The sequence below is a fragment of the Heloderma suspectum genome, chromosome 1, assembly GCF_057233095.1.
Source record: "Heloderma suspectum isolate Gila_16-S chromosome 1, 16-S_ref, whole genome shotgun sequence".
In the NCBI taxonomy this organism is placed as follows: Eukaryota; Metazoa; Chordata; class Lepidosauria; order Squamata; family Helodermatidae; genus Heloderma; species Heloderma suspectum.
In genome coordinates, this window is record NC_139458.1 from 345095004 (window position 1) to 345120973 (window position 25970).

Below are 25970 nucleotides of genomic sequence, written 5' to 3' on the forward strand. Positions count from 1 at the left end.
ACATTTTGAGGTGGTTGAGGGGTGGTGGTGTGGAAAGGAGGGGGAAAGGAAAACAGTTCCATCAGCACAGTTGATCCAGCTTAAATTTGGACCAAACTATTTATATATAATGACTATGTCTGAAAAGTGGAATAGGATTCAAATTCATATCTTCCTGTGCATATCTTTCTGAAGTTCAGAAAGCTCATTTTTCTCTCAGTGTCTTCTATCTAAGCTTAAGGCAGATACAACTGCTGCATGCACACCATTGTTTATGCCACAAACTCATAAATGTGGAAAATATAGGTCCCTGTAGAGATGTCTTTAAGCACCTATATACACATGCTTGAGAACACTGGCCCAATCAGGGTTGCCAGATACATGCATGTGGAGTTTTTTAAAGTTGCAGATACATAGGTAATGTTTTTCACTCTTTACAGCAGACTTCCCCAACATGGTGCCCTCCAGATGTTTTGGACTTCAACTCCCATCAGTCCCAGCCATCATGGGGAATGGTCAGGAATGCTGGGAGTAGTAGTCCAAAACATTTGGAGGGCGCCAGCTTGGAGGAAGGCTGCTGTGTGGGTTGAAGAGGGAAACACCATGTACACACATCAGTTGTCTTTGCCACACAAAGGCAGCCGCCTTTAATTTAACTCTGTGCTGTTGGACTTGATGTCTAAATCGCACTCTCTTGGGCTTACCCAGAAACAAAGACATAGTCTTTGAGATAAGATATACTTTCTGAACACATGCTAAAGCATTATCTACAACTCTTCACAGGCACAGTGAGTGCATAATGTACTGTATAAACAATTATACTTCAGCACTTACATAGTTTCTTCTCTCTAAACTTCTCAGAAATTGTTAACACCCTGTATGATGTGACCTGAAATGCAGTGTGAAGATATCACAATTCACAGATAAAAAACCCTCAGGGTCTCTTCCACTTAATCTGCTTATTGTCATAAATTGGTAACATATGCTACAGCTTGGTAGATATATGTGCAAATTTGAGCGATAAAACAATTCACAGTATATAAAACCAGCAAAATACCCAACTTTGTGATAGCAGGGGGAAGGAGGGAGGGTTTGTGGAGTTCAGGGACCCCTGAGGTGGACAGATTTAGCCCCCATTCTATGGTATCCCTGAGTAAACCAAATTTCTTTCTCCCTTAAAAATGAATGGCAGCTGTTCACTTTTATGGAAGGAAGCAAAGCACTCAACTCACAGACACCATTTGAATGGAGTGTCCAAACCTGTCCCTAGTCCCCTGACATTGGTGACCCAAATATCTGGGGATAAAGGGAGTATTTTCTCCAACCACTTCAGCTTGCCTGATTGCAGTCTGTTGTCATCTTTCTGGAAGTGAACAGATTCCACTGATTTGAATTTGGGACAGTAATAGCGGCACCAAGAGGCATACAGGTTGAAGTGGGGTCAAAGTACCTATTCCCCACCCAGACAACGTTAACCAGAACCGTTGTACATCCAAAGACGTTCAGAGAGAAGAAACTAAGCAGAAGTTGTGACGAAGGGACACTCTTCTTTCAGTTCTAGTGACATGTAACCAGGCTAATACTGGATGTTTTAGAGGATGCTATGATACTGATCCTCTTATGGATTCGTAGGTGGTTAAAGCACAGAAAGCAGAGAGTAGGAATAAATAGCAAATTATTGCAGTGGAGGGATAAAAACAGTGGGGTCCCACAGGGATCTGTATTGGCAACAGTGCTTTTTACCTTGTTCATAGATTATCTGGAATTAGCAGAGAGGTGGCCAAGTTTGCTGATGACTCCAAATTATTTAGGGTGGTTAAAAAAGATGGATTGCATGAACCCTAACTGAAAGCTTCTGGAGAAATTACCCCTGTCAGTTCTTTCATATAAGCAGCATCCACCTGAATAAAGGGTTGTGCTCATGCCTAAAAAGTTGCATGCTGGAATGCCCTGGAACAGCCTTCCCCAAGTTGGGTCCCTCCAGATGTTTTGGACTACAACTCCCAGCATTCCTGATCATTGGTTGTGCTGGCTGGGGCTGATAAGAGCTGAAATCCAGAACATTTGGAAGGTACCAGGTTGGGAGCACAACATCCTGAGCATAAAATGGCAGCAAATAGGAACAGCTGCCAAAACCCAATTTGCTGCCACTGTCACATGATGGCAAAATCAAGTCAAGTAATGAAACAAAACAGAAAAAAGGCAACAAATATAACAAAACAAATACTGTTTTAATGAATGAATTATGACTGTCATTTCAACGATCAAGTAGAACCTGCAACGAAATGCAGAAAGAAACAACACATTCCAGAAAAGAAACAACACATTCCAGAAAAATGAAACAGAATCATAGGGAATAGCACCCACCATAGGGAATAGGGATCATAGGGAAGAGCACCCACCAGAACCACTCTCTTGGCACCAGCAATGATCAAAAGTATCCCTGCCTCCAAATAAGGAATGAATGAGAACAAATGTGAGCAACTAAAAATATACCTATTCATTCCCCAGTACTTTCATTTTGGAATGAATAACAATGAAACCAAATGGGATCTTTTAGTTCAATTTTCCATTCATTCCCCTCCAAAAGCACAATCCTAGTGGGAATATGGGGCTCTATGGAAATACAGATCAGAAATTAATGGGAGAATATAGCACATTTATCTAGGTTTTTTTTCCTCTTTCTCTTAACTATTGTTAAATGGGCTCCCCTTCTCAATCTATGCAACTTGTTTGTGGACTGTCTTCTCATTAAAGATTTTGTGAGCTACCTGCTAGTCCACTGTTATGCTTTACTTCTATGCAAGTTAGTTTAATGGAAAAATTTAAACAGCCAAGCAATGCTGTCCAAAAAACACCAGCATTTTTCCCATCTCCCAATTGCCCTTGTCAGAGTTAATTGAGGCCTTCTCCCAGTGAACGCCTGCATTTTTCTCAAAGGAGCTCTAGTGAGAAGAGAGCAGTTTAAGGTTCTTCCTAAATACGATCATAGGCTTGGATTCAAAGCTCCCATGAGCAAAACTTTTCAGATGGAATGGTTGTACAGGAGAGTTGTGGGGATTCAATAATGGCCTAGATTAGGATGAACAAACTGAGATGAAATCCAGACAAAATGGAGGTATTGTTGGTCAGTAGAAAGTCTGGCTCAGGGTTTGGGATTTTCAGCCTGTTTCTGGAGGGGTTGCTCTTCCCCTCAAAGATATGGTTCATAGCTTAGGAGTGCTCCTTGATCCTGCATTGTCCCTGGATTCCCAAGTGGTGGTGGCAAGAAGTACATTTGATTTGTACAATTACATTTAGTGCATTAGCTATGACCATTCCTGAGTTGGTCTGATTTGGAATCAGTTATCAATACCTTTCATGGATCACTGCCTTGTTGTGGCGAAGGGGCTTGCGTAACTCAGTGAAGCCATAAGCTATGCCGTGCAGGGCCACCCAAGACGGACTGGTCATGGCAGAGAGTTCTGACAAAATGTGGTCCACTGGAGAAGGAAATGGCAACCCACTCCAGTATTCTTGCCAAGAAAACCCCATGGAACGTATCACAAGGCTAAAAGATATGACGCCGGAAGATGAGCCCCTCAGGTCGGAAGGTGTCCAATATGCTACTGGGGAAGAGCAGAGGGTATTTCCAAGTAGCACCAGAAAGAGTGAAGCGGCTGGGCCAAAGCCGAAAGGACACTCAGCTGTGGATGTGTCTGGTGGTGAAAAGAAAATCCGATGCTGTAAAGAACAATATTGTTTAGGAACCTGGAATGTAAGATCAATGAATCAAGGTAAGCTGGAGGTGGTCAAACATGAGATGGCAAGATTGAACATCGACATCTTGGGAATCAGCGAACTAAAATGGACAGGCATGGGCGAATTTAATTCAGGTGACCATCATATCTACTATTGTGGGCAAGAATCCCTTAGAAGAAATGGAGTAGCACTCATAGTCAACAAAAGGGTGGGAAAAGCAGTACTGGGGTACAATCTTAAAAATGATAGAATGATCTCAGTACGAATCCAAGGCAAACCATTCAACATGACAGTAATTCAAGTCTATGCCCCAACCACTGAGGCCGAAGAAGCTGAGGTTGATCGGTTCTATGAAGACCTACAACACCTTCTAGAACTAACACCAAAAAAAGATGTCCTCTTCATCATAGGGGATTGGAATGCTAAAGTAGGAAGTCAAGAAATCACCGGGATAACAGGCAGGCATGGCCTTGGTGTACAAAATGAAGCAGGACAAAAGCTAATAGAGTTTTGCCAGGAGAACATGCTGATCATAGCAAACACTCTTTTCCAACAGCACAAGAGGCGACTCTACACATGGACATCACCAGATGGTCAATATCGAAATCAGATTGATTATGTCCTTTGCAGCCAAAGATGGAGAAGCTCCATACAGTCAGTAAAAACAAGACCTGGAGCTGACTGTGGCTCAGATCATGAGCTGCTTCTTGCAAAATTTCGGCTTAAATTGAAGAACGTCAGGAAAACCACTAAACCGTTCAGGTATGACCTAAATCATATCCCTGATGAATATACAGTGGAGGTGAGGAATAGATTTCAGGGATTAGACCTGATAGACAGAGTGCCTGAGGAGCTATGGACGGAGGTCCGTAACATTGTTCAGGAGGCAGCAACGAAATCCATCCCAAAGAAAAAGAAATGCAAGAAAGCCAAGTGGCTGTCTGAGGAGGCTTTACAAGTAGCTCATGAAAGAAGGGAAGCGAAAAGCAAGGGAGAAAGGGGAAGATATACCCAACTGAATGCAGAGTTCCAGAGAATAGCAAGGAGAGACAAGAAGGCCTTCTTAAATGAACAATGCAAAGAAATCGAGGAAAACAACAGAATGGGAAAGACTAGAGATCTCTTCAAGAAAATTGGAGATCTCAAGGGAACGTTTTGTGCAAAGACGGGCATGATAAAGGACAAAGAAGGCAGGGACCTAACAGAAGCAGATGAGATTAAGAAGAGGTGGCAAGAATACACAGAAGAACTATACAGGAAAGATCTGAATGTCCCTGATAGCCATGATAGTGCGGTCACTGAACTTGAGCCAGACATCCTAGAGAGTGAAGTCAAGTGGGCCTTAGGAAGCATTGGTAACAACAAAGCTAGCGGAGATGACAGTATTCCAGCCGAGCTATTTTAAATCCTAAAAGATGATGCTGTTAAAGTGCTGCATTCAATATGCCAACAAATCTGGAACACTCAGCAGTGGCCACAAGACTGGAAAAGGTCAGTTTACATTCCAATTCCAAAGAAGGGCAACGCCAAAGAGTGTTCAAACTACCGCACAATTGCGCTCATTTCACATGCCAGCAAGGTGATGCTCAAAATCCTACAAGCTAGGCTTCAGCAGTATGCGAACCGAGAACTACCGGAAGTACAAGCTGGGTTTCGAAGAGGCAGAGGAACTAGAGATCAAATCGCCAACATTCGCTGCATCATGGAGAAAGCAAGAGAATTCCAGAAAAACGTCTATTTCTGCTTCATTGACTACGCTAAAGCCTTTGATTGTGTGGATCACAACAAACTGTGGCAAATTCTTAAAGTGATGGGAGTACCAGACCACCTTACCTGTCTCCTGAGAAACCTGTACGAGTGTCAAGAAGCAACAGTAAGAATCAGACATGGAACAACCGATTGGTTCAAAATTGGGAAAGGAGTACGACAAGGCTGCATATTGTCGCCCTGCTTATTTAACTTATATGCAGAGTACATCATGAGAAATGCCGGGTTGGATGAATCAGAGGTCGGAATTAAGATTGCTGGGAGAATTATCAACAACCTCCGATATGCAGACGATACCACCCTAATGGCAGAAAGCAAAGAGGATCTAAAGAGCCTCTTGTTGAGGGTGAAAGAGGAGAGTGCCAAAGCTGGTTTGAAACTCAACATTAAAAAAACGAAGATCATGGCATCTGGCCCCATCACTTCCTGGCATATAGAAGGGGAAGAAATGGAAGCAGTGACAGATTTTACTTTCTTGGGCTCCAAGATCACCGCAGACGGTGACTGTAGCCATGAAATTAAAAGACGCTTGCTCCTTGGGAGGAAAGCTATGGCCAACCTAGACAGCATAGTCAGAAGCAGAGACATCACCTTGCCGACAAAGGTCCGTCTAATCAAAGCTATGGTTTTCCCAGTAGTAATGTATGGCTGTGAGAGCTGGACTATAAGGAAGGCTGAGCGCCGCAGAATTGATGCTTTCGAACTGTGGTGCTGGAGAAGACTCTTACGAGTCCCCTGGACTGCAAGGAGGTCCAATTAGTCCATCCTAAAGGAAATCAACCCTGAGTGCTCATTGGAAGGACAGATAATGAAGCTGAAGCTCCAATATTTTGGCCACCTAATGCGAAGAGAAAACTCCCTGGAAAAGACCCTGATGCTGGGAAAGACTGAAGGCAAAAGGAGAAGGGGACGGCAGAGGATGAGATGGCTAGATAGCATCACTGATGCAATGAATATGAACTTGAGCATGCTCCGGGAGAGAGCGCAGGACAGGAAGGCCTGGCGTGCTATGGTCCATGGGGTCACGAAGAGTCGGACACGACTGAACGACTGAACAACAACAACAACAACAATCAATACCTTGGTCACATCATGCGTAAACTATTGCAATATGTTCTACAAAGGGCTACCCTCGAAGCTTCAATTGGTGCAAAATGCAGCAGCTACGCTGCTAATTGGTGCATGTTATCTAGATCACATTACTTACGATGATCATAATATTTACTTAGATCAATATCACTTAGATCATAATATTTAAAGATCTGCATTGGTTGGCAGTTGTTTTCTGGGCTCAATTCAAGGTGTTGGTTTTACCCTTTAGAACCCGTAAATGACCTAGGGCCTGGCTCTCCAAGGAGCTGCCTGTCTTGTTCCTGTCCGGTGATTAATACCTGCAGGAGGAGCTCTTTTGAAGGTACCATCACTTGCAGGGGCCCATTTGTCAGGCACGTGTGAAAGGATTTTATTGTTTGATTTGATTTGCACCCCACCTTTCCACCAAGAAAATGGAGCTCAAGGCAGCTAGCAATCATAAGAGGTTTTTTTTAAAATTACAGTAAAAACTCGGTTAAAGCAATAATAAAACAAATACATTAAAACACAGCTAGAAAGGACAACAATAACAGAATAAAACAGCACCCAACCCAATGGACCAGCTTACATGCCAAACATCTGCGTGTAAAAACGTCTTTGCCTGCTGGTGGAAGGACAGCAGAGAGGGAGGCAAGGCAACCTAGCCTCCCTCGGCAGGGAGTTCCACAGCCTGGGAGCAGCTTTGTCCTGTATGACTCCTGGACTGTGGAACGCTCTCTCTTCAGAGCTGCAGCTGGCCCCCCTTCCTTGACTTTTCAAAAAGGCATTAAGACCCATCGTTCCATCCAGCCTTTTAAATGGCTTTTAGTGGTGTCAATGTTATTTTAATGTTTTAGCATGGGCATATTTCTGATTCCTGTGTTTTTATGGTATTATTGTTTTATTTTGATTTGTTGTGCACTGCTTTGGTGACCTTTGTAGAAAGGCAGCATAAAAACTACATACATGCATACATGGGGAGACACTTTCCACTAATTCCTCCCCACCCCATCCCCAAACATTGCTCTAATGGTGGGACATCCTCTGGAATAGTGTGCAATGTTGTGCAGCGCTCCGGGGGAATCAGTTAAAATCACCTTCCCCCTCCAGTGGGAGCTCTTGCTGGATTGCAGCCCCTTCCATGAACAAAAGGACCCCTTCCGTTCACTGAAGGGCAACTCTGGAGTCAACCCATATTCTCCGACTTCACTTTTCATATGAACTTTATTAGAGCTAAGTCTGGTCAGATCAGTCAATAAAGGAAATCAACCTTGACTGCTCATTGGAAGGACAGATACTGAAGCTGAAGCTCAAATATTTTGGCCACCTAATGCGAAGAGAAAACTCACTGGAAACGACCCTGATGCTGGGAAAGATTGAAGGCAAAAGGAGAAGGGGACGGCAGCGGATGAGATGGCTAGATAGCATCACCGATGCAATGAATATGAACTTGAGCACACTCTGGGAGAGAGCGGAGGACAGGAAGGCCTGGCGTGCTATGGTCCATGGGGTCACGAAGAGTTGGACATGACTTAACGACTGAACAACAACTGCTCCACACTTCCCAGAAGGCCTTTGTCTGCCAGAAGAATATTTCCTGATTATTCAGAGAATATTATTTCCTTAAAAAAGAAAAGAAAAAAGAGGAACAGAATTGATTTCACTGAAATTCCCTTCTTCTAAGATCTACACTACCATTTTCAGCTACTTCAATGTCTTCTGCTCCCTTAAAAACAACAACCCACCCATTCTCTCTTGGTGCTCCCTCCCAGGACATCTACATGATGCTACCCCCTTTATTCCTCAAAATCCATCTTTTCTATGAAGTCTTTAGCTTAACCTTGTCATCCTTATCCCCAGTAGGGATGTACGAAAATCACTTACCTGTTCGCGGATTATGTTTATGGTGTGGGGGGAGGTGTTCCGTCCCTCCCCCCGGAATCCTGGATGGGGGGGGAGGCGCTCCGTTCCTCCCCCCAGAATCCTCCGTGGCCGGCTGTGCTCCGCGGCAGCTCTGCGGAGCAGCCGGCCAGGCCCAGCCAGGCCAGAGCCGTCTGCAGCCGGATTTCTGGCTGTGGAGGGCTCTGGGGGGGGGGAAATGCATACGCAAATGGCGGCGGCTACGGCCGCCGCCATTTGCGTTCCTTATTTTTGATGTCTTAATCTATGTAAATATTTACGTAGACTAAGACGGCGAAAATAAGGGGAACGCAAATAGCGTAGTGGACTAAGATGGCCCAGAATAAGGAACGCAAATGGCGGCGGCCATAGCCGCCATTTGTGTACGCCTTTTTTTTTTTTTAACCCAGTCGTTTAAGGCTACGTACGATTTTACGTAACCTAAAACGTTTGGGTAAAAAAAAAAAAGCGTACGCAAATGGCGGCTCCATTTTCTTGGTGGAAAGGTGGGGTGCAAATCAAATCAAACAATAAAGTCCTTTCACACATGCCTGACAAATGGGCCCCTGCAAGTGATGGTACCTTCAAAAGAGCTCCTCCTGCAGGTATTAATCACCAGACAGGAACAAGACAGGCAGCTCCTTGGAGAGCCAGGCCCTAGGTCATTTACGGGTTCTAAAGGGTAAAACCAACACCTTGAATTGAGCCCAGAAAACAACTGCCAACCAACCAATGCAGATCTTTAAATATTATGATCTAAGTGTTATTGATCTAAGTAAATATTATGATCATCGTAAGTAATGTGATCTAGATAACATGCACCAATTAGCAGCGTAGCTGCTGCATTTTGCACCAATTGAAGCTTCGAGGGTAGCCCTTTATAGAACATACTGCAATAGTTTACACATGATGTGACCAAGGTATTGATAACTGATGCCAAATCAGACCAACTCAGGAATGGTCATAGCTAATGCACTAAACGTAAATAATTTTGCAATTTACACACATGTGATAGGCTACGTAAGTTTTTACATAGCCTAAAACGTGTGTGTAAAACAAACAAACAAACAAAAAAAATCTGTGGCCTTTCCGCCACAGATTTCGGGGGGCCGAACCCACTGGCATTTGTCCTCCCCGAGATCTGTGGCAGAATTCTCTGCCATCCCTAATCCCCAGTTGAAACAAAGCCTAAGTCTAACAGCATCTACTGACTTCCTTCTAGGGGTGCACGAAAGTCACTTACCTGGTCTCGCAGCTTGCTTGGCGGTGGGGGGGAGGCGCTTCGCTGCTCCCCCCGAAGTTCAGGCCAGGGGGGGGAGGCTTCCCTCCTTGCCTGGCCGAAATTCAGGCCGGGGGGGAGGCTTCCCGCCTCGCCCGGCCGAAATTCAGGCCGGGGAGAAGCGCCCCGTCTCCCCAGCCGCAAACGTAAAAAAAAACAAAAAACACCCCTGTGATAGGCTACGTAACGATTAACGTAGCCTATCACGGCTAGATCTGCAAAGTCAGCCGTGATAGGCTACATTAATCGTTACGTAGCCTATCACGGGTGACTTTGGAAAAAAAAAAAAAGCGCGTACGGAAATGGCGGCCCCCATAGGGAGCCGCCATTCGCATTCCTTATTTGGTCCCTGTAGTCTACGTAAAGATTTACGTAGACTATGGCGAAAATAAGGGCAACACTATTTGCGTTGTCCTTATTTTCGCCGTAGTCTACGTAAATCCTTACGTAGACTACAGGGACCAAATAAGGAACGCGAATGGCGGCTCCCTATGGGGGCCGCCATTAGCCGTACGCGCTTTTTTTTTTTAAAGTCACCCGTGATAGGCTACGTGACGATTAACGTAGCCTATCACGGCTGACTTTGCAAATCTAGCCGTGATAGGCTACGTTAATCGTTATGTAGCCTATCACAGGGGCGTGTTTTTTTTTTTTTACTTTGCTTGTAATGGCGGCGGCGGCAGCCGGTCGAAAGACCGGCTGCCGCCCCTGCCCCTGACGAAGACCTGCCGAACCGCCGCCGGGACCCGCCGCCAGGAGGGACATTCGTGAAAGGTAAGTCCCATCCCGGGGGGGGGTGGGGGGGCGGAGAAGTTCTCCCCAAACAACCTTCGGAGGACCGAATGCATTGGCGCTCGGCCCCGCAAAGTTTCGGGGAGAAATTCTCCCCCATCCCTACTTTCTTCTCCTTTTTGCTGTCTTAGCAGCCTGTACAAATGTTTTGTTAGTAGAATGTAATTTCTCAGATTTTACTAGGTTCTCCAAGAACATCCACCACCTTAGCAGATGAATTCTGATGAATTATTCCCTCCTAGTCTTTGGAATGGTGTTGTATGGTTGAACATAACCCCAATTTGCCATCTCCAACTGTTCATAGATAGAAAAGAGACAATGGTAAAATTATGGCAATTACTACTAACCATGCACCCCTGATTTGGATCTCATGGAGGTGAAGGCTGGCATGGCTATGAGTCATGGCTACTAGTCATGATGGCTGCATAAATGTCATGACCCTGGAGTCCAGCAGTGACCTGGACATGGAGGCTGAGGACCCAGTAGTACCAACAGAGGAGGCATTTTGCCCACCCACTATGGCAGAACCAGAGACCTATGAGTGCAAGAGACCCCTGAGCATGGCTCCCTGGATAGATGTACAGGCTCAGTGCTGGAGATAGGCATGGGAGGCAAAGTATTGTAGACCCCCAAGCTGTCTCCAGCACTGAGCCAGCACACACATCCATGGATCCTGTGTACCAACAGCACTTTACATGAGCTCTTGGAGAAACGGAGGAGTGCTAGGCTTCAGGCCAAATGCCTGTCCCACTCCCTTTACGGCTTCCACTTGTTGTGTAGGACTGGAGTCTAGGAAGGGACTTCTGGGGCTGAAGCATAAAAAGCTTCAGTCTGCTCACAGACCTTGGCTGTCTTTGTTGTTTATTTGGTCAATCGCTTCCGACTGTTCGTGACTTCATGGACCAGCCCACGCCAGAGCATTCTGTTGGCCGTCGCCACCCCCAGTTCCCCCAAGGTCGAGTCCGTCACCTCCAGAAAGTGGTTGTCTTTACATGAGGCATTTATCATGGGCTCGTGATTGGTTATTCATGGAAGTTTGCTAATACATCCAGCTGTATTTGATCTTTATCCCGCTAAAAACAACAACAACCCTGAGATAATCCACTATTTAAATGTAAATCCACTTTAATGGCTGTGTGTAAATGTGTGCAATTCTGCTATAGCCACAGCCTAGGAAGAAGAAGCCATTGAGAAGAACAGGAAAATCACAATTGCTCTTCTGCCTCCCCTCCTCCAGCGTGTCTGCCTGTTGACCTGGGCTGGGAGGAGAGTTTTCTTGGCTGGGCTAGGAGAAGCTCAAAGTGAGCGTGGAGGTGGCTGATGGAAGAAGAAGAAGATGGCAACTCCCCATGTAAACAGCTGACAGCAACGAAGCTACCCCCACCCCGTGCACTGCTTTGCACAGAGAGAGAGAGAGACTTGAATCCCTCCTGATTGACACACTGATTCACCACGTGGTCTCTGCCCCGAGGCTGCAGAGAACTTGCCTGTGTAAAGACCTGATCTTTATCTCACTTAGAATGCAGAAGCAGAAGTCTCGGTAGATTGCGAAATAAACAGCCTTGTGTGATGAACCCCCTAGTCAGAGTAAGTTGCTCACGAGGAGCTGCCCTGGGTGCTGCAGCCTGCCTTCCTGCACTGAGCCTTGTGGGCTCCTGTTGTGTAGAACACAACAGCATGATACCTCCAGTGATGGGTGGGGCAAAAGGCACAAGGGGCGGGGCCAAAATGCCCCAAACACCAGCATAGATTTGCTTAGAGCTCTTACGGACAGCAACTCAGCCTTGCGAGAAGCACGTCAACTTCTCCTAGAATGGGGAAAAACTGCACCAGTGCTGCAAAACCACCCAGTGATGGGGGGGAGTGGGGCCAGGGAAAGGGGGTAACCTTCTGGGGAACCCCTCCCCGATGGCTGAATCAGGACCCCTGGAGGGCCATATTTGACCTCCAAGACTGAGGTTCAGCACCCCTGCTATATACCTACACAATATGAAATAACATTTCATATGACCTACCCGGTCACTGGGATCATCGGAGGGCTCACTCCTGGTAGTTCCATATGGACCTATGGCCCGACTAGAGTCCACCAGGAGGAGAGCCTTCAGTGTGGTGCCCCTTTCCTTTGGAATTCCCTGCCCCTGGACGGCAGGCAGACACCAACACTGTGTTGCTTCCGACGCCTTCTGAAAACAGCACTGTTCCGGGAAGCATTCCTTAACTGACAAGCCATGGTTTCTATTGGCATTCTGTTCTTTAAAAGCATAATTTTAACATGGTGTTGTAATCTTTTTGTTCTTTTACTACTTTATCTTTTATACTCAGTGCTCTGAAATCTGTTTTAGATATGGAGTGGTATACAAATATTGTAAGTAAGTAAGTAAGTAAATAAGTTTACCTTTAGCATTATTAAGAGTTTCAAACCATTATGAATCTAAGAATATGGATCCATATGGTGCATTTTAATATGGTCATAACCGGGGGCCCACAGTGTGTGTGTGTGTGTGTGTGTGTGTGTGGTGAGCACACACCCTGGTCCATTTTGGTTGATGGTACCATCAGTATTATGGTTCAGCAGAGTGTTTTTAATGATACTCTGCATTTTATAACACATACACTGTGTTATAAAATCACCAGCAAACATTCATACATTTGCTCCTGGTGTAATATGAGAAATTCACATTTTGATTTCTGATATTTACATGGATGCTAATTTGAGCAAATACAGTCATATTAGTGCAGTGAGAAAAGCTGGTAGGGATGTACGAAAGTCACTTACCTTTTCGAAGGGTGACATTCGCAGTGGGGGGAGGCGCTCCGTCCCTCCCCTGAAATTCTCCCCAGCTGGCTCCACTACGCAGCAACTCCGTGGAGCCGTCGGCATGGGCCGCCTGCAGCCGGACATCTGGCCGCTGGGCAGCGTGCACAGGGATGCAAATGGCGGCCACCGTAGCCACCGCCATTTGCATCCCTGTATTTTGCCATGATAGGCTGCGTAAATATTTACGTAGCCTATCACGGCAAAAAAAAAAAGAGAACGCAAATGGCGGCGGCTACAGCGGCCGCCATTTGCATAATTGCATTCCCTTTTTTTTGCCGTGATAGGCTACGCAAATACTTACGTAGCCTATCACGGCTATAATGAAGAAGCAAATGGCAGCTGCAGATGCGGCTGCCATTTGCAAAGCAGTGCAAACGGCAGCAGGTAAGTGCTCCGTTTTGCGCGCCTTTCTCGGGGTGGGGGGGTGGGGGGCTTTGTTCCACCACGGATTTTGGGGGGCCAAATGCACTGGCATTCAGCCTCACCGAGATCTGTGGCGGAATTCTCTGACATCCCTAAAAGCTGCATAGTTCTGAGAAAAGCAGGATTTATGAACCTTTGAAAATGAAGCTTAATATATTACAGTGATAGTGAATATGGCTCAGTTGGCCCAGATGCAGCATATAAATTGATGGTGTGTCTGAATCTGCATTCTTAGCTCCTATTAAATATAAGTAGGGTACAGCTCAGAAAAGTCACACTGAAATGAGTAATCTCAGACAATGTGGCTGAAGGTGATTCTGGTTTTAAAGAACGTACTAGTGAAGAAAATGGGAGTCTGGTGGGATACTAACAGGGTGATCCTATGCTTGTCTACTCAGAAGTAAATCCCATTGATTTCAGTGAGGCTTACTCACAGGTAAGTAGGTATAAGATTGCAGCCTAAGTCATTTTCTCTCCTATTGTTTAAAAAATTGCAATCACTGCTTTTTTGTTGTTTAGCCTAGTGAGCTCCACATGAAACACCATTCCCTTTTTTTGGATTGAATATTAATGCCATATTAATTGTTTCTTTTTTCTTTGTATAAGAAACGAATAGCCAGAAAACCACGGAAGAAAATGAAATATATTTCATTATGATAATCATTCTAAATGCAAATACTGAGGCTGTGACCCTAGCACACTTATTTGTACGTAGCTGAACAGCAAAATAAGTGGGACATCAAATAAATATGTTTTGGATTGGGGTGTTAAATTTGCTTATTGTACTGTTAAAAGTAACCTGCATCACCATGCTGCTTGATGAAATATTCTGTGTAATTCCTAAGAGTCCATCATCTTGCACCAAAAGTGTGTCTGTACATTTTTTGTAATTTATAAGCTTGCAGACTCTCAGAGATTAATGGAATTCAAGCTTTCCACTCTAGCAGGTAGATGATTTCATCACAGATTGACATTTTAGAGCATTACTCCTTATGCCCTATACTTCCTGCAATTTTGTTTCACAAACTTTTAAAATATAAGTTGTAACCTTATAGACGATGACAGATAGTCTGTTTTGTAAATACATGTTCAGCAATCATGAATACCATATGCACTGCATATATTTACATAATGCATTTTTTTAGACCCATCACACCAGAGTTTCCTTGGAGTTGTCACCATGAGGATCAGGGGCACTGCTAGCATCTTCAGCGTTTTGTAAAAGCATCTGCTTATGCTTGCATATTAGCAGTTCTCAAGGGCGCATGCCAAGGCACGTCTTGCATGTAGCAGCTATCAAAGTTAACTGTCTCTTATTCTTTTCTACTCCAAGGCATATGCAAGCGATCCCAAGTCATCCTTGTTGGGGCAGTGCTGCATAACATACATGATGTGCTTGAAGACAAATAGCTTGTAGAAAAGGTCATTTCTTTGCCCATTAATATTTTTATGGGAACATGAAGGATGGGGGTGGAGGAGGTTGAATGTTCAGTTTTGGACAAATAAATAGAACGGTCTGCTCCTAGCACGTTTTGTAACAGGTCTACACACTAAGCAGACTTAAGTACTGATTCTGTGCACTCAGATCCTTGATATGAATATCCTTGTAAGGGCAACTTTGCAGAAGTCTGTCATCATGACCACTACTTTTCTTTTGTTGTGTTCCCATGTCAGGCATTCATGCTTGAAAACTGGGCCTCCTTCTCAATTAGCTTCATTTGCCCTTAGTGACATCAGCATACACCCAATCTGATTGGCTGTGTAGCAGCACAGTATCATCATGTTTACTATGGGCTTTCTGATTGGCTGAGTTGTGTAATAAAGAAAAAAGAAGCCCTGAATGTGGGTGGGGTGGAATGGAATATGATATTAAATCAGTAGCAGACTGACCTTGAACCTGTATGAAAAGAACTGCCATTTCAGAGGGCCTCCCAAGCATTATTCTTTTCCCCCAAAGAGAAAAGCACAAACATTTGGCATAACCCAATATCCATCTCATGTATTCACCACAGTGCAATTCAGAGTTTGCATTGAACTGCTAACTAGTTCTAGTAATTTGGATAGTTAAATAAATCATTCAACTGATTAATAGAAGTAATACCATGAGACTTCTGAACCCTGCTAACACCACATGAGTAACACTACAGCTGCAATGAACAGCTTGCGAAGACTTTTCAGATGAATAGCTGAAGAAATTAGTAGGTAGTTCAGAATAATATATTCATCTGAGAGCTTGGCAATCTGTTCATAAGCAGATAGTTGAGGGAAAAGAAGTCAAGATGAATTTCTCTTATATTTGAGCCTTTCCAGTCCTTATGTCACCTGAACAACTGTTGCGTTGAACAACCATAGAATAAACAGAGCTTATATTTGCTTTTTAATTTAATGTACAAAGTGTTCCCCCCACCAAAGGTTGGATCCAGAACCATCTTTCCATCAGCAGAAGGATACCACATGTGGAACAGGACTTCCCCATCCTCCCCCCCATACAGCCCCCCTCCACACCCTTCAAATCTGTTCTGAAGGGTCCTCCAGCCCTCCAGCCCCAACTGTGCTATGTAGGTGACTTAGCCCCAGTCCCACCCCCAGATGTTTTTGTAGGAGTGTTGTTTTTAGTTTCACTAATAAGCTACCTGGGGGTGGGGTGGGGAAGTTAAATGGAAAGGTAGGGTATACATTGTATAAACAAACAAACAAATAAAATCACATCGCTAGCATTCCCTCCCTTTCTGCCCAATTTAGTGCTACCCACAATCTTACAGGCACAAATATACTATACTTAGTAATGGTAACTATTGCCAGGGTAGTGATGTTCACATCATCATCATTTTAAAAATGTATAAACCATTCTTCTACCTCTTACGATCTCTTTCTGAGATTGGTGCAGCAGTAGCCCCATTGCAACCAAAGCATCCAAGTGGCTGTCTGATGAGGCTTTACAAGTAGCTGAGGAAAGAAGAGAAGCGAAAAGCAAGGGAGAAAGGGGAAGATATACCCAACTGAATGCAGAGTTCCAGAGAATAGCAAGGAGAGACAAGAAGGCCTTCTTAAATGAACCATGCAAAGAAATCGAGGAAAACAACAGAATGGGAAAGACTAGAGATCTCTTCAAGAAAATTGGAGATCTCAAGGGAACGTTTTGTGCAAAGACGGGCATGATAAAGGACAAAGAAGGCAGGGACCTAACAGAAGCCGATGAGATTAAGAAGAGGTGGCAAGAATACACAGAAGAACTATACAGGAAAGATCTGAATGTCCCTGATAGCCATGATAGTGCGGTCACTGAACTTGAGCCGGACATCCTGGAGAGTGAAGTCAAGTGGGCCTTAGGAAGCATTAGTAACAACAAAGCTAGTGGAGATGACAGTCTTCCAGCCGAGCTATTTAAAATCCTAAAAGATGATGCTGTTAAAGTGCTGCATTCAATATGCCAACAAATCTGGAACACTCAACAGTGGCCACAAGATTGGAAAAGGTCAGTTTACATTCCAATTCCAAAGAAGGGCAACGCCAAAGAGTGTTCAAACTACCGCACAATTGCGCTCATTTCAAATGCCAGCAAGGTGATGCTCAAAATCCTACAAGCTAGGCTTCAGCAGTATGCGAACCGAGAACTACCGGAAGTACAAGCTGGGTTTAGAAGAGGCAGAGGAACTAGAGATCAAATCGCCAACATTCGCTGCATCATGGAGAAAGCAAGAGAATTCCAGAAAAACGTTTATTTCTGCTTCATTGACTACGCTAAAGCCTTTGATTGTGTGGATCACAACAAACTGTGGCAAATTCTGAAAGTGATGGGAGTACCAGACCACCTTACCTGTCTCCTGAGAAACTTGTACGAGGGTCAAGAAGCAACAGTAAGAACCAGACATGGAACAACCGATTGGTTCAAAATTGGGAAAGGAGTACGACAAGGCTGCATATTGTCACCCTGCTTATTTAACTTATATGCAGAGTACATCATGAGAAATGCCGGGTTGGATGAATCAGAGGTCGGAATTAAGATTGCTGGGAGAATTATCAACAACCTCCGATATGCAGACGATACCACCCTAATGGCAGAAAGCGAAGAGGATCTCAAGAGCCTCTTGTTGAGGGTGAAAGAGGAGAGTGCAAAAGCTGGTTTGAAACTCAACATTAAAAAAACGAAGATCATGGCATCTGGCCCCATCACTTCCTGGCATATAGAAGGGGAAGAAATGGAAGCAGTGACAGATTTTACTTTCTTGGGCTCCAAGATCACCGCAGACGGTGACTGTAGCCATGAAATTAAAAGACGCTTGCTCCTTGGGAGGAAAGCTATGGCCAACCTAGACAGCATAGTAAGAAGCAGAGACATCACCTTGCCAACAAAGGTCCGTCTAATCAAAGCTATGGTTTTCCCAGTAGTAATGTATGGCTGTGAGAGCTGGACTATAAGGAAGGCTGAGCGCCGAATAATTGATGCTTTCGAACTGTGGTACTGGAGAAGACTCTTACGAGTCCCCTGGACTGCAAGGAGGTCAAATCAGTCCATCCTAAAGGAAATCAACCCTGAGTGCTCATTGGAAGGACAGATAATGAAGCTGAAGCTCCAATATTTTGGCCACCTAATGCGAAGAGAAAACTCTCTGGAAAAGACCCTGATGCTGGGAAAGACTGAAGGCAAAAGGAGAAGGGGACGGCAGAGGATGAGATGGCTAGATAGCATCACGGATGCAATGAATATGAACTTGAGCACGCTCCGGGAGAGAGCGCAGGACAGGAAGGCCTGGCGTGCTATGGTCCATGGGGTCACGAAGAGTCGGACACGACTGAACGACTGAACAACAACAACATCCAAAGCATCTGTTTGCGCTCTTACGATGCTGGAAGAAATACCCTTAGAAACAGCAGCCAAGAAGAGATTATAAAAATGGATTTCTGTGATTCACTCAGTTAGATTTCACCTTAAATACATGATCCCAGAAGGAGTTGGCTGCTGTGTCTCAAAACAAAAGGTGCATTAAAAAAAAAAAAGCGGGGTGCATTATTTTAGCTATTAACCCAAAGGGCTTCCTTCTCCTAGCATAAAGCATGGCAATTTCAGGGTCCTACAAAGCACAGCTTGGTGAGTGAGGTATCTTCAATGACAGAGAAGCATCTCAGTTCATTCTGAGATGCCCCTCAGGGATGCATTAGATAAAGGAGTTCTATATCTGAAGATGACAGGGAAGAAATTGAGATCATATAGATAAATGTTGCCAAGAGCTACGACTCTTTGGGGACTAATTGGTTAATTACTATTTAGGAAACACAGAAGTGGACCATTACGCACAAACAAAAATGTAATGTTCAGATGCCAGAAGCCTCAAAATGAGAGGTAACATCCTTCAGCACCCCTTCCTCCATTTTTTGTTCATGAGAGATGCACAGATAGAGCACACTGGGTGGGTCTGCGTTCTGAGATGGGCACACTTCCACATCTGGTACTGATTAATAGCTTAGAAAATTGATGGAATGAAAAACGTCAGTGGGCACAGCCGTTCCAGTACGTAAATAATAGCAGAATATCTGAGCTAATTCTATGAACATGCTATGCATTGAGGAATCTAGCTTTTAAGAGGACTAAATGTTGTCTTGCAGAAGTGCTGGGTGAAATCTAACTGGTGCCTCCCACTGATGGAACAGCTTCAGTCAGCAGAAGGGGGGATGCCCACTGCCCACTGCAGCCTCAAAATCTGCTCCAGAGGGTTGGGGGATACTCTAAAACAAGTTACGGGGACACAGGGGCTGCAGGGGGAACAGGGGCGGAAGAGAGGGACAGTTCCATTTTGCAAGCCTAAGTCTGCTTGCAGAACGTTGGATGTCTCCCAATGTAGATTAGATACTGACCGGGTGTGAATACTTGGCTGGTAGGCTGAAATCCCCCTTCACGGATCACTGCCTTGTTGCGGCAAAGGGGCTTGTGCAACTCAGTGAAGCCATAAGCTATACTGTGCAGGGCCACCCAAGACAGACAGGTCATGGTGGAGAGTTCTGACAAAATGTGGTCCACTGGAGAAGGAAATGGCAACCCACTCCAGTATTCTTGCCAAGAAAACCCCATGGAACGTATCACAAGGCTAAAAGATATGACGCTGGAAGATGAGCCCCTCAGGTCGGAAGGTGGGCAATATACTACTGGGGAAGAGCAGATGGAATTTCCAAGTAGCGCCAAAAAGAGTGAAGTGGCTGGGCCAAAGCCGAAAGGACACTCAGCTGTGGATGTGTCTGGTGATGAAAAGAAAGTCCGATGCTGTAAAGAACAATATTATTTAGGAACCTGGAATGTAAGATCAATGAATCAAGGTAAGCTGGAGGTGGTCAAACATGTGAACATCTACATCTTGGGAATCAGCGAACTAAAATGGACAAGCACGGGCGAATTTAATTCAGGTGACCATCATATCTACTACTGTGGGCAAGAATCCCTTAGAAGAAATGGAGTAGCACTCATAGTCAATAAAAGGGTGGGAAAAGCAGTACTGAGGTACAATCTCAAAATGATAGAATGATCTCAGTACGAATCCAAGGCAAACCATTCAACATCACAGTAATTCAAGTCCATGCCCCAACCACTGATGCCGAAGAAGCTGAGGTTGATCGGTTCTATGAAGACCTACAACACCTTCTAGAACTCACACCAAAAAAAGATGTCCTTTTCATCATAGGGGATTGGAATGCTAAAGTAGGAAGTCAAGAAATCACCGAGATAACAGGCAAGCATGGCCTTGGTGTACAAAATGAAGCAGGACAAAGGCTAATCGAGTTTTCCAAGAGAACATGCTGACCATAGCAAACACTCTTTTCCAACAGCACAAGAGGTGACTCTACACATGGACATCACCAGATGGTCAATATCAAAATCAGATTGATTATGTCCTTTGCAGCCAAAGATGGAGAAGCTCTATACAGTCAGTCAAAACAAGACCTGGAGCTGACTGTGGCTCAGATCATGAGCTTCTTATTGCAAAATTCCAGCTTAAATTGAAGAACGTAGGGAAAACCACTAAACCATTCAGGTATGACCTAAATCATATCCCTTATGAATATACAGTGGAGGTGAGGAAGAGATTTCAGGGATTAGACCTGATAGACAGAGTGCCTGAGGAACTATGGATGGAGGTCCGTAACATTGTTCAGGAGGCAGCAACTCAATCCATCCCAAAGAAAAAGAAATGCAAGAAAGCAAAGTGGCTGTCTGAGGAGGCTTTACAAGTAGCTGAGGAAAGAAGGGAAGCAAAAAGCAAGGGAGAAAGGGGAAGCTATATCCGACTGAATGCAGATTTCCAGAGAATAGCAAGGAGAGACAAGAAGGCTTTCTTAAATGAACAATGCAAAGAAATCGAGGAAAACAATAGAGTGGGAAAGACTAGAGATCTTTTCAAGAAAATTGGAGATCTCAAGGGAACGTTTTGTGCAAAGATGGGCATAATAAAGGACAAAGAAGGCAGGGACCTAACAGAAGCCGATGAGATTAAGAAGAGGTGGAAAGAATACACAGAAGAACTATATAGGAAAGATCTGAATGTCTCTGATAGCCATGATAGTGCACTCACTGAACTTGAGCTGGACATCCTCGAGAGTGAAGTCAAGTGGGCCTTAGGAAGCATTAGTAACAACAAAGTTAGCAGAGATGACAGTCTTCCAGCTGAGCTATTTAAAATCCTAAAAGATGCTGCTGTTAAAGTGCTGCACTCAATATGCCATTTGGAACACTCAACAGTGGCCACAAGACTGGAAAAGGTCAGTTTACATTCCAGTTCCAAAGAACGGCAATGCCAAAGATTGCTCAAACTACTGCACAATTGCACTCATTTCACATGCTGGCAAGGTTATGCTCAAAATCCTACAAGCTAGGCTTCAGCAGTATGTGAACCGAGAACTACCGGAAGTACAAGCTGGGTTTTCAAAGAGGCAGAGGAACTAGAGATCAAACCGCCAACATTCGCTGGATCATGGAGAAAGCAAGAGAACGCCAGAAAAAGTCTATTTCTGCTTCATTGAGTACGTTAAAGCCTTTGATTGTGTGGATCGCAACAACCTCTGGCAAATTCTTAAAGAGATGGGAGTATCAGACCACCTTGCTTGTCTCCTGAGAAACCTGTATGAGGGTCAAGAAGCAACAGTAAGAACCAGACATGGAACAACTGATTGGTTCAAAATTGGGAAAGGAGTACAACAAGGCTGTATACTGTCGCCCTGCTTATTTAACTTATATGCAGAGTACATCATGAGAAACGCCAGGTTGGATGAATCACAGGTCGGAATTAAGATTGCTGGGAGAATTATCAACAACCTCAAATACGCAGACGATACCACCCTAATGGCAGAAAGCGAAGAGGATCTCAAGAGCCTCTTGTTGAGGGTGAAAGAGGAGAGTGCAAAAGCTGGTTTGAAACTCAACATTAAAAAAACGAAGATCATGGCATCTGGCCCCATCACTTCCTGGCATCTAGAAGGGGAAGAAATGGAAGCAGTGACAAATTTTATTTTCTTGGGCTCCAAGAACACCGCAGACGGTGACTGTAGCCATGAAATTGAAAGACGCTTGCTCCTTGGGAGGAAAGCTATGGCAAACCTAGACAGCATAGTAAGAAGCAGAGACCTCACCTTGCTGACAAAGGTCCGCATAATCAAAGCTATGGTTTTCCCAGTAGTAACATATGGCTGTGAGAGCTGGACTATAAGGAAGGCTGAGTGCCGAAGAATTGATGCTTTCGAACTGTGGTGCTGAAGAAGACTCTTACGAGTCCCCTGGACTGCAAGGAGGTCAAATCAGTCAATCCTAAAGGAAATCAACCCTGAGTGCTCTTTGGAAGGACAGATACTGAACTGAAGCTGAAATATTTTGGCCACCAAATGCGAAGAGAAAACTCTCTGGAAAAGACCCTGATGCTGGGAAAGATTGAAGGTGAAAGGAGAAGGGGACGGCAGAGGATGAGATGGCTAGATAGCATCACCGATGCAATGAATATGAACCTGATCACACTCCGGGAGAGAGCGCAGGACAGGAAGGCCTGGCATGCTATGCTCCATGGAGTCACGAAGAGTCGGACACAGCTTAACGACTGAACAAGACTGAAATCAATTTCATCCCTTCTTTGCATTTACTTGGCTTTTGTTGGCTTCTTACGGTTTTGAGGTCACATTGTGGCATTGACTGAGGAAGTCACAACAACTGGCACAATTCCCCTTCTGTGCAACTTGTAAAGGTCTATTGAAGCCCTTTAAGGCACTATAACTCTAGAGCAATCTTCACCAACCTGGTGCCTTCCAGATGTGCTGGACTACCTCCTATCATCCTCCCTAGTGCCCTGATCCTCTACTGGTGGCATTTCCTCTCCCCTGCCAATTTCCTCCCCACTCCAAATTCCCCAGCTTCCTACCTTCCTCCCCCAGTGACCCTGAGACAGGACCTTTTTCCTGCCATAGGTCTGAAAAAAATAGGCCATAGGCCTGACCAGGAAACATCCTCTTCACATATGGGTTTGAGCTAACCAATTCCTTGGTAACAGTTTTGAGTATGGGCATACCAAAAGCAAAGAACAGGAGTGACAGAATCCTCATAGCTGTCTCCATGGCTCAAGGACTAGTTAAATCTTCTTGAGGATCCACCTTTATTAGTCTGTCTTGACATTAGATTTGTTGTAAGGTTGCAAAGTACCCCTTACAATGGAACCCATGTACATTTTATGTCCTGGGTGTTGTGAACAACCCTTGGAATTGGCTTCAAGTCAGAACTAAATTCTTTATGGTAAGTCTCATTAAATATTTTTTGTTGTTCCTGTTGCACTCTTTGCTGCTGTGCTAACCAAGTGGGTTAAGCTCTTTCTGTGGCACAAAAAGCTGCTGGTATCATTCCAGATGGAAGCAGCCACTTCTTAGATGCCATCATAATCTGTTTCTCTAGTGACATGACCATGCATATTAAAAAATAAATGCAGACTGACTTACATTTGCACTTAAATTAAACTCCAAGCTATTGCTCTTTGGGGATGACAGAAAGATGAGGAGAAAGCTGCTAAAGTGTGATCTTAGGAGTATATGTGCTAACCTTTTCAGAGCCAAAAATGCCTCCCACAAATGATCCAATTTTTTTGAATATATTTGTATTTATTTTATCTTTATAAATGAAATATACAATACCAAACATACCAACAACCTGATCTATACTAGAATTTCCCAACAATACAATATTCTGATGAGGACACCATAATAACAAAAAGAGAAGGAAAAAGAAAGAAAGAAAGAAGAAAAAATACAAAGGGAGGAGGAAAGGAGGTAAAGAAAAAGGAAGAATCTTCTTTCCCCTTCCCCCCCTCTCCCTAAAGAATTAAATTTAAACTCCTCTGATGCCATTCTATTTTACAAACTATATCTATAACCTTAACAATCTTACAGTTTAATAAACAACCTTACATTTCAATATCATATCATCAATCTTATATCCAAGAAACAGGTCTACAGTTCATTCCCAGTAGCCTAGATTATTACTACTAGTACTACTACTAATAATAATAATTTAAAAAAGGAATATGGTGTTATATAATAATAAAACTTAAAATAAACCTTCAACAGTCAGTAATATATTTTATATTTTATACTAGATATATAAGGCAAGTGATCCATTTCAAAAAACAATGAAATGGCTTACACACACACGTATAGACACACACACACTTTCTGAAGGGTTTCGGATTCTTTTTCATTTTTGGCACAGCCAATTTGCCTTCACAATGTCAGACGAGGGAGGGAGAGCACATTTCTCTATAAGAAAAACTTGTGGGGTTTTCTTGTGCGCGAACAGCAGGTGAATTTTCTTTCAATTAACAATGTTCTTATATATGTTTCCCCCCATACTGTCACATTAGGATGTATTTCTCTGCCCTTGTTTGATTTGAACTACTTTATCAGCTTCAATCAGTTGTTGTTGTTATGGTCATAATTTAGCTATGAACTTTGGGGAGAGGAAGGGTTTGTCGAACTGGATGGGCAGGGCGGCTTCTGCTTATTCCACCCACCCTCCCATGGTGTGCAAAATGCTTTCTAAATTACCTAGAATCCCAAAAGCGGTTCTTAAGCTCAGACAGATAAGTACAAAATATCTGCTTCCATGAATCTAGCTGAGCACTTCTTTCAGCCCATGAATTTAAAAACTTTGAGAATTAAGATTTTCAATAAATGTAAAAACTGATTTACAAGTAGGGCCTGCAAGAACATGTTTCAGCATAGAGTGCACCTGTTCAAGGATCCTAACAACCAGCTATACCCCTTTTCCATGATACTCCATTCTATTCTGCCCCCACCTGGTTTTCAGTTGTTTATTTATTTTATTTATTTAAAATATTTCTTGGCCACCTTTCAAGGCAGAAGCCCTCCCAAGGCGGCTTACAGCGATACAATGTTTCCAGTAGGCCAACACTTGCTCAGTACTCATTGGGGTGTTTTGGGTCACACGCACACACGCACTTTAAAAAATCTTCTGTAAATTTTGGGGTTCTTGCTGATATGTGTGGATTGTGCTGTTCTGGCTATTGGCACCTGAAGAACCAAGTTTGCTGTTAGTATATGTGATCATTCCAGGATAAACAGTACCTGAAAGTTAGACTAAATGGAAGGGAAAGAAACGAATGTGAAGATATATTAGCCACTTTCTATGAAGCCGTCTCTTCCTCGAGTGATTTTGAGTTCTGTGCGACACCTAGCATGCTGCTGGGGGATGAAATAAATGTTAAGGAATACTATGAAGAGGAGATGGTGGAGGAGAAAATTATATTTTCATATTTTTCCTTATATGTCATATTGGAATGGTCTTTTGACTGACTAAAGGGCATCTGCTTCAATAAAATCAAGATGCACTTTAGCATCTGTTCTCGCCCCCTCCTAATATTTTTCCCTTTCTCTCTTCAGTGATGGATGGGCAGATAGAGACGAAGTTATTGAAGGATATGAGGCTGAAGCAAATGGAGGCATTACAATCAAGCTGCAGTCTCCAGAAGTCTTGTCATTCGATGACTATTTTTTGAAAATACGTTTGGACACCAACACGAGAAACCCCTGGTTCCCGGAATTTTGGCAGCACAGGTTCCAGTGTCGCCTTCCAGGACACCCTCTAGAGAACCCCAACTTTCAGAAGAACTGCACTGGTAAACATTTAAATATCTTTCCTTATCTGAACAAGCCTGAGCGAGGTTTTTT

The 25970-nt window shown here is 43.9% G+C and overlaps 1 protein-coding gene across 1 annotated transcript in view; it reads left to right on the forward strand.

Moving 5' to 3' along the window:
- Positions 1 to 25970, forward strand: part of GRM1 (glutamate metabotropic receptor 1) — a 310285-nt gene that overhangs the window by 197450 nt on the left and 86865 nt on the right. Inside the window, exon 3 of the mRNA XM_084827777.1 lies at positions 25683 to 25918. Coding sequence (XP_084683903.1) covers positions 25683 to 25918 — 236 coding nt within the window. The remainder of the gene's footprint in view (positions 1 to 25682; positions 25919 to 25970) is intronic.